The 16085-nt window shown below is 24.2% G+C and overlaps 1 protein-coding gene across 1 annotated transcript in view; it reads right to left on the bottom strand.

The window, feature by feature from the left end:
* The window catches only part of LOC112603941 (voltage-dependent L-type calcium channel subunit beta-1-like), a 52588-nt gene extending 38181 nt beyond the window's left edge, over positions 1-14407 (bottom strand). The window contains exon 1 of the mRNA XM_025352767.1: positions 14348-14407. Within this exon, the coding sequence (XP_025208552.1) occupies positions 14348-14407 (60 nt within the window). The remainder of the gene's footprint in view (positions 1-14347) is intronic.
* Between the last annotated feature and the right edge of the window lie 1678 nt (positions 14408-16085).

Here is a 16085-nt window from a genome sequence, read left to right as displayed (position 1 = left end):
GATTTATATTGAGAGTAACCATTATTTATGCGCGGAAACTTGCAGGCCGTTATTTATTTATTATTTTTAAACTATTATACATTAATACGTGAACACTGAACATATAATTATAATACAGCTTAGACATAAAATTTAGGTACAGTATTCATATAAGACGAGTGATAATTATTACATGTAGCTACCTCTTTCTTCAAGCCTTTATTAGTTTGTTTTTTTTTTTATTTAATGTTTTAATAAGATAATGGGTCTCACTAAACAAATAATTGTAGAAGCCAATGATATATTTAACTAACATAATTGTAGTATCTATTTATTAAATACAGTGTAATTATAAGTTGAAAAAGCTAGAATAAAAAAAATTCGTACCGCTTCTGACAAAGCACAATCAATAAAAAATAAAATATTAGGCTTACATAGCTCTTAATTCATTAACTGAATAAAAGTTAAATTTCTGATAAACATGATTTTTATACTAATGACTTAGAAAAATTCGTAAAAAAAAAACTATCCACCCTACATCCTTGAAATTAGTATCAATAGAAAGCAAAAGTAGACTGCTATCCTGTGGATATATTTTTAAGGATAAAATTTGGATTGGTTTGCAATGAGAAGATGATACTTCTTGGTGTAATTCAAAAACAAAATCCCGTATATATTTTTAATTTTTACAAGACATTTGAATTACAAACACTCATTTTGTATTTTTATAAATAATTTTTAAAACATAATAACTCTTTTTAAGTTATTTATCCATACATTTGAAATAATTGATTTTTTTTATAAATGCTGATAAAAAATGGATGCACGGTAAAAAAGCTTGAAAATTTAATACAAGACTATTCATAGGTCGTTAATATTAAAATAATAAAAAAGAAGAGGGTAATTCCACTAATATTTTTTATGAGTGTCTGAAGTTTAAATTTTAACGAAATTAATTGTTAACGCGCAAAATAACGATTTTAGTTTTGTTATTTTATTATAAAATACTATTCGTAGAATTCTAAACATTCCACTATTACAATTTATATATTTAATGAAATTTGAAAAATCATTTACACTAAATTTAAGCTATATATGGCGATTTTCAATATTCCAATATAAATTTATATATTGTTATAATAAATGCGATGATTATAGCAAAAACTTATTTAACTTATTGTTTTAATCATAAATATGAACGTTTAGTAAAAATATTTAATATTAATTTTATAGACTAACGAATCATCTCAGCTTACAATCGTTTTTCGTATACAATAATTTAACACATACTTAATAGTGACTTACTCAATGATGAAGTACACTTACTAGTCAATATCTGCTTATTTCGAGCATACAACAGAATGACTTCCTTTGGTTTTAGTTATTGTAATTGTTTTTATCCTTAACTGTGAGATTTTGTTTAGATAATTTTAAATAGTTTAAAGTGTTTAAACATTTTACTCATACTAAAGATCTAAGCATATTGAATACGCATTAATCGATAGATAGTGCTGAAGTTTTTGAAAATTCTATTAATAATTATCAATATAATCAAATAAACATAGGTTGTTCGTAATTATTAGTTTACTTATTGATATAAACTACTGTAGGTCTGTAGTTTAATTACAGAATTTAAGTAGGTACTCACTATTTTCGATTATCATAATAATATTATATAGATCTAAGATCATAGATAAACGGTAGTCTGTCATCTCAGTAAAAAAAATTGATTTACAATTTCGAACAATAAATATTTTTAAAATTTTCTACAGGGCTACAGATTTGTCTATAAATACCACTTTTACAAATGGTCTGTCATAATCGTCATTGTTGTCATCGATTAAACATTTTTGAATGAAACAATGATAACTATAATTAACTTTATTGTTTATCATACATACATTTTATTGACACCTATGTCATTGTAATGTTTACCTAGCTTATTATACATTATTTATTACTTATGAGTAATTATTTTATAACCTATTAGTGAATTATTGTTTTCGATGTATAATCAGAGGTTAAAGGGGGGGGCGAGGGTACTCAGTCCACCTCCCTCTAATAAAGGTTGAAAAGTGTACCCTTTAACAAATTATTCGTGAAGTATGGTGGAACATTCCAATTATAACCAAACATTAGTCAATATATATCTAACTAAGAATTTTGTCGAGAATAAATTTTAGTTTTGTTTTTGTTTTTTATTAATTGTTATACTTTACTTTTATCAAGTGTATTTAATATAAATTATGGGCTATTTAATATATGTGTAAAAATAATTGATTTAATTAGTTAATGACTATTGTAAATGGCTATACTGTGATTAATAGGTAGGTATTCGAGTATCCGATAACATAATATTTTGTAAAATTGAGCTTTATGTATTCATATATATATATATATATTATACATTATACATATATAAAAAAGGTAAAGTGTGAATGTGTGAATTTTTAAGCATGCTTACCCCACCATACGTAGAATTTGAATTTTTTTTGATAATTTAAAGCACTAAACTAAAATAATGCATTATTATAGTATTATTATTATGCATAGTTTATCAAAATTTTATCTGATAAAAATATTTTTGTCTGGCTGATTTCTTTAATTTCCTTAAAAGGCAACCACTACTTACAATTTAATATTATCAAACAAAATATTTTATTTCAATATATTAAATTTGTGTGAAGTATTAATTATTCTTAAAAAAGTAATATTTGTGATTTACATTTTTCATGAAATAAATTAAGAAATTTAATATTATTTAGAGTCGAAAGTGGGGTAATTATGTTACACAATCATTGTTTATACATTAGGTACATATGATATATGTAATAGACACTTAAAACTATATGGAGTCATAGAGACATTAGTAGCCCTAGAATTTTTTCCCACTTTAAGCTCTGTGTATAATACTGAAAATATTTTGATTTCAAAAAGAGTATTTTGAAAAATGAACTTAACTTATGGAAAATTATACCAATTATTGATACCCAATATTAGACCGACTGCTAATTCCAATATATATATATATATATATATATATATATATATATTATATGTCTGTATCGTTCTGTACCGATTTACATAACATAATAAATTATTTAAAAACATTAATTTACAACAATTACTACAGTAACGATGGTGAAGAATTATTCGCTAGGTACCTACTGATAAATATTTTTTAGCATGTCTATTTATTAAATTATAGTACATAGAGATGAGAAGTGCAATGCATAATTAAAAAATCGTTTTAATTTTTCATAGTTGTCAAAATACTATTAAATGAAATAATAATAATAATAACATAAAACATTGTACAATTATTCGAGCTAGAGGTTTTTAAATATATATAACATTATTAGATTATATTATTACTATATACGTTGTCAGAAACATAATTTTGTTTAACGAAAAACATAATGCACGTCGTGTACGGGTACAATACCAACAGCATTGTAATAATCATTGTAAGGATAGGTACTTGGAATCAGAATATATATAAGAGTAAGATGTAATGAAGTAACTTACAAATCACCTAACTTAGTCGAAATAGACAATAAGTGAGAGTAATAAAGTTCATTTTCAAAAGTAAAAAATAATGCTGTGGTACATATGTATATGTCGTAGGCATATAGTCAAATCAGGCATTTTATTAAATGCCTAGGCATATAGTCAAAGAATTTAATGTTTATGCAATTTCACTATCCGCCTAGACATTTAGTCAAATGCCTAGTCATTTAATTAAATGACTAGACATTTAACTAAATGCCTATTTCATGCCAGGCAAATAATAAAAAATCATTTTGTATTATTTTAAAAATTTAAATATATTTTCTATCAGTTATTTATTGCTATTTTATATATAAAAAAAGCTGTGTATTATTTATTAATATGAAAAACACGTATAGATAACTCGTATATGAAATAACATGTTTAATTTTGTGTCATTGTGTCAACTATAACTATTGTTTTAAAAATGAAATAATAAAAAATAAATAAAAAAGTTATATTATAATTACAAGTTTTTGTTACCTATTACTTGTTGTCACATGTTGTAATTTGGTGGCATTTGCTGGAACATTTAAGATTTTTCTTAAAACACAAGCACCTATTGGTTTGACATTGCCGCTTTCCTGATTGGCATTGACATTTAACAAAACCTTGACCGTTGAAAATTGATAAGTTTGCTACTGCTTCACGTATGGACACGAATTTGTCTTTTTGTATTTTGCTGTCTTCTAAACCATTATTTGACACTAGTTGAAGTTCTTCTCTCGAACACCAATTTTTTATTATACCAACTTCTGTGCCAATTTGGTAAACGCCGTTCCGAATGTCTATCACTAACCCATTTATATTTTGACTATCGAGAGGTCCTCGGTCTACTTTTGGAACACTTAATACTATTTTATCACCAACCTCTAGTTCTTTAAATAGTTTTTCACTATTTTCTGCCATTTTTTTAGCTGCTATAGTTTGTCGTTTGTAAGATTCAATGCGGTTAACTTTTATCTGTTTTTCATTATTACATAGCAGACAAATATTTTCAATATCGTTACTATTATTTATAGAATAGCTGCAATTATCAGAATGAATATTTCTTTTACATATAGTACATTGGAGTTCACTACCTGATTTTTCACAAACACTGCAGATATTATTTTTGTCACAATATTTTTTTTTCTTTGAAGGTATATTGTCAAAATTATGTTCCGAATTGTCTTGTAAAATATTTTCAAAATCTTCTTCATTTGATAATTTTTGAATAATTTCGGCAGGTAAGTTTGTAGAACTAAGACCTACCTTCGGTTCAGTGCCAAACAAGGCTCGATATGGCGAACGACCTAAAATTCGATGATGTGAAATGTTTTTTTGCCATTGTACAAAATAAACTCCGATTGACCACTTGGTACTTTTATTGTCTACGACCCAAGCTCGTAACATGTTTTCAACATCTTGATTTGATCTTTCTACAGATCCCTGACTCTGAGGATGCCGCGGCCGCCCATGTACTATTTTACATTCAGGCCACAATTCTGCTAATTCTTCAATTATTTTCGCTGTAAATTCTCGCCCATTATCAGACTGAAGTATTTGAGGTGCTCCTTGTTCCAAAAAAATTTTTAAAAGTTCGTGTGCAACTTCGGTGGCTCGTTTTGAAGTAAGTGGTCGAAGATATAAATATTTGGTTGCGTGATCCTGATAGTTCATAACCCATTTAAAATTTCCATCGGGTGTTGATTGGAAATCAATAAGATCAATTTGCCCTCTTGAATTAAAATCTGCCAATAATATTGGTTTTATAACGACGCCTTTACAAGGTTTTGATTTTTTTTTGTTACAAGTTGTACACAAATTTATAAATATTTGGATTGCTATTCGAGGAATATTGTATTTATTTTTTAAACTCTGCTCAACTTTATCCCTTCCACCATGACCAGTCGCTTTATGACTTTCTTCGATTTTTTCAAAATAGTTTTCATATGGTACAACATAAATAATATTTTCGGTTTTTGGTTTTAAAATAATATGTTTAACATTTCCTATTTCAATCAGATCATATTTACGACATAAATAATATTGGTTTTGAGTTTTAGTTTTATCTGGATTCAATTTCGCATCATTGATTTCATTTAGTGCTTTGTCGTAGTCTTCCTGACTCCATGGCTTTTTTTTATCTTGGTTGTCGTAAATTGATTTTAATTTTTCATAAAACAATACACTGTGTGACATTATATTATATTTTAAAATACAAATAAAAACAATCAAAATTTTAAATATACAAAAAATGTCAATAGGTATACCTATGTTACAATATTACATGCAATCACGATCACACTACATACGATTTACGTAAACGTAATAGACGTACTAAACTAAATTATTGTACAATTCAATCGCATGTTCTGTATCTTTTTCCGTAATGTCATATTTTTATCGTTATAATCGATAAGATTATAATTTGTCCCACAGTACTCAATACCTATAGATAAGGTTCTCATACAGCCTAGTACCTACGTTAATTTTCCAAGGTAAAAACCAATGGAACTTTTATTTTTATTTAATAAGAATATTTAGTACTCACTACTCGTACTATAGACTATACTGACTATATATGCTATACAATATACTCGTACCATCATTTAAGTTTATCACATCTAATTAGTTATTACCTGAATATATTTATGATAATACACAGCTTTTTTTATATATAAAATAGCAATAAATAACTGATAGAAAATATATTTAAATTTTTAAAATAATACAAAATGATTTTTTATTATTTGCCTGGCATGAAATAGGCATTTAGTTAAATGTCTAGTCATTTAATTAAATGACTAGGCATTTGACTAAATGTCTAGGCGGATAGTGAAATTACATAAACATTAAATTCTTTGACTATATGCCTAGGCATTTAATAAAATGCCTGATTTGACTATATGCCTACGACATATATACTTATTAAATTATAATATATAAATGTTTAGTATCAGATGTACATTAGTTTAAATAATAAGACAATTATTATTTATTACCCTTTAAATCTCTAACAATCTATGTTTTGTTAACTGTTAATTATTAAACAATATATAAAAAAATAAAAATTATACTACCTATCATATAATATAATTACTTTTTATCAATAATCCAAAGTGATATCGCATATACATTAGTATAATACCGTTTTATATGATATATATATTTAAGTATTCAACAAACTAAGATAAACTAAGATAACTCATACAGACTATACCAGAATTAGTATGATAAACAAAACAAATTGCTGTTAATTTTTAGTAAAATTATTGCTCTATGAGTTGCTTACTTTTTTTGTAATTTTTCGATAATGCAATATTTACTACGTGAAATAATACCTAGGCGCATATCGTCTACACTTAACAATATATTTATTCATGAATATTATCTTGGTTATTTTTAACGATAATATAAAAAAACAATATTATATTAATTGGTGAAAGAGAAAGAAAAGTATGGTTTTAATTGAAAAAAATGTCAATATTAAAAAAAAATCAAATTATTACCACAGGTTTATGTAGATGATTTATACATGAATCACGTCTTATGTGTAATCTCTTTTTGAACGAATGGTACGACAGAATAATATGATACTAATATAATGGTATAAAATTATAACGTTTTTAGAAAAAAGAAAATGATAAGTATTATTTATCTACTTGGCAAATATCAGTTTTTAGCAATAGATTTTATTTTTATTATATTATTTATTGTATTGTATTAAAAAAAAAAAAAGAATAATAGTAATAAAAAATGATTTTTTTAACAGAAAACAACTTTTTCTTTTTAAATGTTTTCTAACAAAAAAAAAATTGTCTATATCTAGAGACAAATTACTTTAATAAGTCAGTTGTAGATGCCACACCAATCCAAATATTAATTTTTGAGATAATTTCATTGGTAAAATACTAGAAGATAACACTAAATTTAAACTGTCAAGAGATTTATTTCTATAATTATAGAGATTTTTTAGAGTAGAAATATTTCATATAATTTTTATCTGGTAACTCTATATAGATTAGGATGTGATCTAAGAATTCTAGCAAAGATTTCGCTCTCTCCCTCTTAAAAGATAGGTTGAGTTCATCCCTGTTTGGGTGTCGACATACAGTGGCATTCGGTGACATTTGCTATTAGAAAATTAAAAAGTAAAAACAACTAATAATAAAAAAGTTAATAGAACGAGAGCAAGTATCAAGTTACGCACGATGACTATGTACAACTTGAAGTTCCAATTTGTTGATATTTCAATTAGTTATTAGATATTAAAAAAATAGGTAATGGATATATACATCAATAACAACAAATCGGGACATATACTTCAAAATATTATATTTATTGTTCATGTTTTTACGATAGATAAAATAACATATTACATGGGCGTGGCACCTATTCGATTAATACACGTCGAAATTCTAAATGTACATGAAAAATATAAAATATAAATATTATGACATGAACAAATTTAACAAAAAGATTCTAAACAATTTTTAGTTAATTAATTATTAATGATTTGTTAATTCCGAAAATACATAGGATTAGTGCCATTGTAAAAGTATAAGTAATTAGGTAATAATGACACAATACGTATAAATAATAAAATATTCCAATTTACAATTCAAACGGCGGTCTACTACTCCCCATCTTTATACACTTTCAGTATTTATGTATTGTATTATGCACGCTAGTGAATCGTGTTTATATAAAACTCTGTGTAAATCTCAACCAAATACTTTTTACAATGCACCCTTTATTAGTATTAGTATTAATTATTATTTCTAACAATTCACATTGAGTCGTTAACTCGTAAGTTTTGACACATACAACTATTTAGAATTTCACTATTTATACCATAAACATGCCATCAACGTGTAAGCAATACTACATACCATTTTTTAGTTTATTGATTTTCAAACTTCTTCGATGCAACGTTGATGATTTCATTGAAATTCATATAGTTTTTTCTCTTAAAAAATACATTATCGACGTTTGACTTGCAAATGGAAAGTTATATTTTTATTTATTTTGAATTACTACGTGTGTACGATATTATAAAATTTAATCACTTCTATATATTTTGTCAAAAAAGTTATCAAATCAATTAATGTATCTATCAGAAACGTTATAAAAATTATGTATTCATAAAATGATATGTGTAGCAAATATAAATACTTCCTAAAGAAATCAAATATTTTCTTTAGATATATCAAATTTTTTTATGGAGTACACAAGGGAATGAACTGAGCAGGTATACTTTTGTAAATAAAAAAACTATGCTAATTAAAATATTATAAGTTATTTATTCTTATAATAATTCACGGTATGTTACTATCCAATAAGCAATTAGAAAATAAAGCAATTCAGTATTTCAATTATGTTTTTTTAGACTATTCATCAAGGAAAAATATTTTTATTATTATTGAATAATAATATATACATTGTACGTATTTGTCTTCTAAAATTTAGAGATCAAAAGAATAAATTCCAATTTTGAAATAGATTTTTTCATTAAAACGTGATATTATCGATGATGTAAGAAAGTCAATAAGTTCAAACTCGGACAAAGAAAATTAAGGTCTTTTATATATATTTTTACTATTAAATACAACTGAAGACCTTTGAAAAATTAAATTAAAAAAAGAGTTAAAACAATAAAAATTAAAAATGACTCAGAAAGGAAACGCTTACAACATTGACGTACTTTGATTTTAAAACATGCAGACAATTTACTAAGAAATACGAAGTATACGAAAGAAATACCTCATATTATCATAATATAATACATTTATGAGTTACGTTTAAAGTTTAAATATAACTAATAAGACGCAGACAACTTGTTATACCTATTAAAAATTAAACTAAGAAGGAACGTGAGATTTAAGCTTTATATCTATAGTTAATTTAACGAACATTATTTAGTTTGAAAATAAATATAATATTATACACTGTGTATTTTCTGTGTACTCAATTTATAAAGCGTATATTGATTAATGATTATGTATTCATGTAGGTACCTGTTGTCGATAATAAATTAAAAGTATAATACTTAAACATCACTAAAATTATTACATTTTATACTTACGAACATATAATATATTTATATTATGTAATACCCGCTGCTAGAATGTATTATTATTTAATATTCAGGAAATTGTACTTACACATGTTATTATTGATGTTGCATTAACATTTTAACAAATTTTCATTCGTGAAGTGATGTAAAATAAAACACGGGACCAAATATTATATTACCAAAAAGAAATCACTCAAAAAATTATAGTATTAGAATTTAGAGTACAGTAGTTAAGTAAGAAGTAACTATATTAACGTATTTATTGTCTAGAATACTAAGTATGTTATATTTAATAAATTTAATAAACCTATCTGTTAGAATAGTAATATAACCCTCGATATTACAAAATATTATACCTCATACTATGAACACATCGTATGATGTATGATGTACGTAGAATAGAATGATACACTATAGCATGATTAAATTGTATGTTAAAGTGTTGTTATTATTGAAAATGAAAAAAAATAATTTTAAAGCACTGTAAAATGGTTGAAGTAGACTTACAAATTAAAGATAAATAATATAGAAAATATTATATGGTTCAAAGGGGAAATAAATAAGCAAATCACAGAGTACAAATGTTTAAAATAAAAATAAGTAGGTAGTATTACAGACGATGAATGAAATTAACACAGTGTATGCCTGAAAATGATAAAATGTAACATGATAATATTGTTATTTACTATTTGTATGGACGATCAAGAGAAAAATATAATATATGGACATTTTTCGGGTAAATGACTCTACACAATTAAAAGCATAATGTACGAATTACGAATACGAATATATGACATGAATATTTTATAGTAGATTATTAAGTATGAGTATCGATATAATTTATAAACCAGAAATTTGCATGCAATTATATTTAAATTGTAAGTATTTTTAGATTCTGAGTGAACACTGAATTTTTATTATTATTATCTTCAATAAAGATTTCTTTTAGAAAATTGAACATAGTTGGTATTTTTAAGAAGTAAAAATTAAAAACTTTTAAATCCTTTTTATAATAATTTAAAAAATAAATACATTTTCTGTTAAGATTGTAATACTATTATAAATATAATCGTTTGGTAATCTTGATTAAAAAAATTAGACTGTTTTCGCTCAGAATCATTTTTCGTCATTTATAATGATTTATCATTGAATATTTAAATATAACACACATATTACAGTATTTATTTAACGAAGAGAAATATTCAACTTCTGTTCAGAGCGGTCGTATATTTTTTTTAAAAACATTGAATAGCTGATTCTAAAACTGACTCTGCTTATATAGGAAAAAACTAGATATTATGCGCATGTATTGCATTCATGAAAAATATTTGAAACTAATATTGTTTTAAAATAATATTTCGTTATTTTTGATATGAAACCTATTTTTTAAATTTTATATTGAGCTATTCTACATTATTGATGATACATTTTAATGTATATATTTACGTAATACAGTTTCTAAAATTTTAATTTTGATCAAAATTAAATATCAGATATTATATAGGTAGCACATAAAGTCGAGTTAATTTTTGAACTCTATATCTTAAATAAACTGTAAATTTTTTATTGGCATTTAAAAAGCAAAAAATTGTGTTGCTTTTTAATTTTTAATTAATTGAAAACCCAGCATTTTAACTATTTTATAGCTAGCTATAATACGTTTTATAAACAACCCAAAGAAAAATATATTCCAAAGAATGTCCCAGAAATATAGTACCTATTCGATAAATATAAGTTTTTTTTATAAATAAAAGTCATCACCAACGTATTATGTTTCCATGTGCACAATGTACACAGCGGAAAATATTATATTTAATGCTTTTATAATATATATATATATATATATATATATATAATATATGCTTTTATTATGTCATTATATTATTAACATATACAATTTTCACATATTTTTCAATGTCTTAAAGAATAATTAATTCGAAGAGATAACATAAACATTTTTTTTTTTTTTAATTTATTAAAATTACTAATGTTTATAATATATATTATTATTATTAAATGTTAACATGGACTTGAAGATAATGAATCAAAAAATATGATCATAAATGTTAAAGAGTTTTAAAATTTTTTAATAACTTGAAAATAATTTGTTTTAAATAATTATACTCTTTTTCATTGATCTTTTATTATTTTATCATTATTCGCATTTATTACTTTATTTAAAATGATAAAAGTTATTAAAGCCTAAAGGTAAATACCATTTTGTAAAAATTGGTTTTTTTTTGTTATATATATATCAATTTGCCAATGGCGCTAAAATCGTTTTTAAATTATATCGAAGAATAAACGTTTATTCTCCTTAGAAATACTTTCCGTAAAATACATACAAAAATATTCTCAATAAAAATAAATTCTTATTTTTGAACTCAAATAAATAGTTCGGCTTTACTATTATTTACTATGAAAATGTTGAAAGTGTATTTTTTCATACTCTATACTTTGTAGTTTGTCTAAAGGTAAATTCATACAAGTATCAACAATTACAGTCTACAATATAATATAATTAGTTATCATATAAGTATAAGGCACAAAATACTTCCAAAATACATGCAAAATTCTACAGCGTTTATTAGAATTTGTTGAAATTGGCATTTGGTAATGAACAATATTTTATAAAATTAAAATTTCTTTACACTAAAAAATATTTTTGGAATTATAGATATTATATTTAAATTTTATCATCGATCTAGATTTTAGATGATTGTTTATTATTACTTATAAATTTGTAATAATTTATGGCCCAAGTTTTCAAGGTATTAAATTTTAAAATATTTCAAGGATAGTATGCATACAATTAGGATGTCTAGTTGGTTGACAAGTAAACATAATTACTTTAACATTTTAATGGTTTATGATATAAAATAATGTATTAAGATAGATTATGAAATAAAGTATTTAAGTTTATTGATGGAAATACACTTTTCTGGTAGTTTGGTAGGTAGTTTTTTTTTCATACTCTTAGATATGTTTTGTATTTATAAATTATTATTAGTCTAAGTCTACCATTAAATTTTATCGAAAGCTATGGAACATAAGAGAAAAATACTATAACAAAAACATTCAATTAAAGTGAATGCAAGAGGTATTAACATTTATTATAAAATTGTCTTTAAACATTTGTTATTTGAATGTAAAATAATAAAGTAAAATATGTAATCATTTAGATTCATGAAATTCATTTATACGTCATTTCGTAACATACTTAAGTGTGTAGGTATATATCGTTAGTTTATACAATGTAACATTATTTAAATACATTTTAGGATTGTGCAGAATAGTTTTTGTATTGATGTGAAAGGACTAAGAAAAATACCTACAGTGGTATTTTTGTCAAAAAAAATTGTTTTTATTAATATCTTAGATACATCAGCGACTAGGTCATCATAGTATATCATAATTTATAGATATTGCATTAAATTTATATTTGATTATACAGCTCAGATTTAAAAAAAAAATAAAAATAAGTTTATTATATTTTGAGGTTTAATTTTTGATGAACCCTAATGTTTGATTGATTTTTTTCGAAGATGTGGAATGATTACACCAAATTTTGTATTTTTAACATTTTGTAAAAACGTGGTTTATTTGTCAGGGAAACGCCACAAATATTACTTATTTACATGACACAATATCGGTATTTGTTATATAACAAGTATAAATTTATAAAAATAATTATGTATCTTTATATTTTCCTAAAGTTTTGGAAAAAACATATTTCCATAAAGGTATAAAAACATGTTGTACAAAAATATGTTTTTTATATACATTTTTTTTTTTATGGTTAATATTCTGTACATATAAAGCAGATTGTGTATTCTTAAAATTCAACCTATAAGGGACATCAAAAAATAAAAAATCCATATAATATAACTTTAAATAATATACACATAAATCAATCATAATAATTTATACGTTTATAACCTAAATGATAATGAAATGATTAATAATTCATACCGAAAAAACAATGTGAAAATTATAAATATGTGGTTCAGAATAAAATATTAGTGTAATAAATTAAATTTAGGCACCTACCCAGTTTTGACGTACATTTAAAATATATATATTAATTTTAAGCGTATTTTAATTTATTTTATAAAATTACATTTCTAGACGCATTTTTTGTATTTTTTCATGAATTTTCTATTATTTTTCACTAATATTTATTAATTTATTATACCAAAGATATTTACACAAATACATACTATGCTAGACATTCATAATTTTTAGCTATAAGTTTTAGTAAATTGTATTATATAAATATCAAAATAATTGATAGCAATATATTTGTTTTGAATAGAAATTTAGATAATATTATTAGTATCAAAATAAAATATAATTTTCTCAATATATTATGTTTTTAGATTATTATATATTAAATATTGATATCTATTATTAATATTACATAATATTGTTTGTCTGTTAAAAAAAAATAAAAATGATAAAATCTATTAAGTATAATATGTTTACGCATGAAAAATGCACACAACTTTTGTAAACTTGGTATTCACAGCTTGGTTGATACTAGTTTAAAAATGGAAATCAAAACTATGATTTTATTATCTGACGATAGAAGAAATTACAATTTATAAACGATACAAATTATAATACACGTTAATTAATAATAATATTTAATAAATATTGTAGTATATACACAGTCACCTAAAAAAGTAATAGAAATAGGAAAAAATAATTGCACCCGTAAAAATCGTATTACACACGAGTAAATTAAAATGCACTTACCTTTCTTAGAACGATGAACGCTTTGTTGTGATCTTTTTTGGTTTTTCGGAAATGAGCCATTTCTTGCCAGAAATGGTTGAATATTTATTATTCAACGAATGAAAAAAATAAAAAATAATAATAATAAAATCCCGAAAAACGAGATTCTCGTCAATGCGTTAATAAAAATATAATATTATTGAAAATTTCGGTGGAAAAAAAAATAATAACAATAATAACCAACTATGACCGCCGTACCTACTCTTCTGTGCGGTCGGTACGGTACAGCTGTAACAGTCGAAGAAAAGCGAATGCGCGAGACTGAGCGGACACGGACGACTCGTCGTCAGCGGGGACGGACGGAGTTTAGGCGAGTGTAAAAATAGATCATCGCATCTGCGATAGCGTCGTGCTTATTATTTAGTGGGGTGGTAGGGGCGGGTGGGGGCTGCTAACACTGTGTACACTGTACATACAGACAGACGTTGTAGTGTTGTGATATTTTTTTTCTCCTCTTTCAAGCTAACCTGTCGTCCGCGCGGTTCATACGAAATTATTTGAAAATAATGTGATATACGCGCGCCCATAATCATACATAACAATAATAATATACGTAGAATATAGATCGGTGACGGTCAAATGAATTTGTCATCAGGAGGAACGACGTTGATTTATAAACACGCACTGTGATTATTAAAAACATGGTTGTTCGAGGATTATAGATCAGTATATCAATTATTAAGAACATAAAATTAAAATTAATTAATACGTAACAATTCTACCTAAAATAGTAAATCGTCTAAGCCTCGCGATAAACAGCTGTTGTAGTCAAGTCATTCAGACGACTCTAAAATACCTATTAATAAAGAGATAAATTAACATTCTAAGTATATTTTTAACTTAGCTATAAAATAAATGAAAAAAAACGTAACGTAAAAGTTATATTGTATATTTTATTATATAAATATTTTGTGTTTGAAACACTTAGTTGATACTTATTTTATTTAAGTAAATATTTTTCTTAGCTCAAAGTACGTTTAGTAAATTCAGTATTTATTTACATGACTCTGCCATAGTTAGAAATATTAATATGTCATCAGATTATAGAAAAAATATATTATTATTCACATTACTTTCTTTATAAAAATATCAATAACGTAAAATAATTTAAAAAATGATAAAATAATGTTTATTGAAAAACAATTTTCAGGAGAAATCCCGGCATCTTACTACCATTTGATCACTCTCGATATACTTTACATTAAACGATTAAACTTATACAATATATGCTTACACATGATATTATTATGTAGTATGTACCAAATGTATTGTATCTATTTATTTTCACTACATACTATAGTATAGATATCATTGTAATAGTAATAGTATGTGCGTGTTCTATTGATATCTAAAACAACATTTAAGTATATCATTATTATTATTATTTACTGAATAGCCTATAAATTATAGGATTTTTTAAATTTTATTCGTAAAACACAATATTTTATAATAAGATATAATACTTCCTTTTGTTCTCAAAAACATTATCAAATATTTGTGATTTTCATTAATTATTTGATGAAAAATAATGATAGTAAAATAGTTTGATTGTTATCATCAAATATCAGTACTCGAGGGTTGACGACTTTTTCATTAATTTTTTTAGAATGTCTTAAAAAAAATATTCCTGTTAGAAATAACATGTGTTTCGATAACATATAACTAATTTTTATTTTATATTTTTTGACATTGAATTTTT

Source organism: Melanaphis sacchari, unplaced genomic scaffold (assembly GCF_002803265.2).
Source record: "Melanaphis sacchari strain LSU unplaced genomic scaffold, SCAv2.0 Contig116_pilon_pilon, whole genome shotgun sequence".
NCBI lineage: Eukaryota > Metazoa > Arthropoda > Insecta > Hemiptera > Aphididae > Melanaphis > Melanaphis sacchari.
Note: the sequence above shows the minus strand (reverse complement) of the source record. Positions and strands in the feature narration are given on the sequence as shown.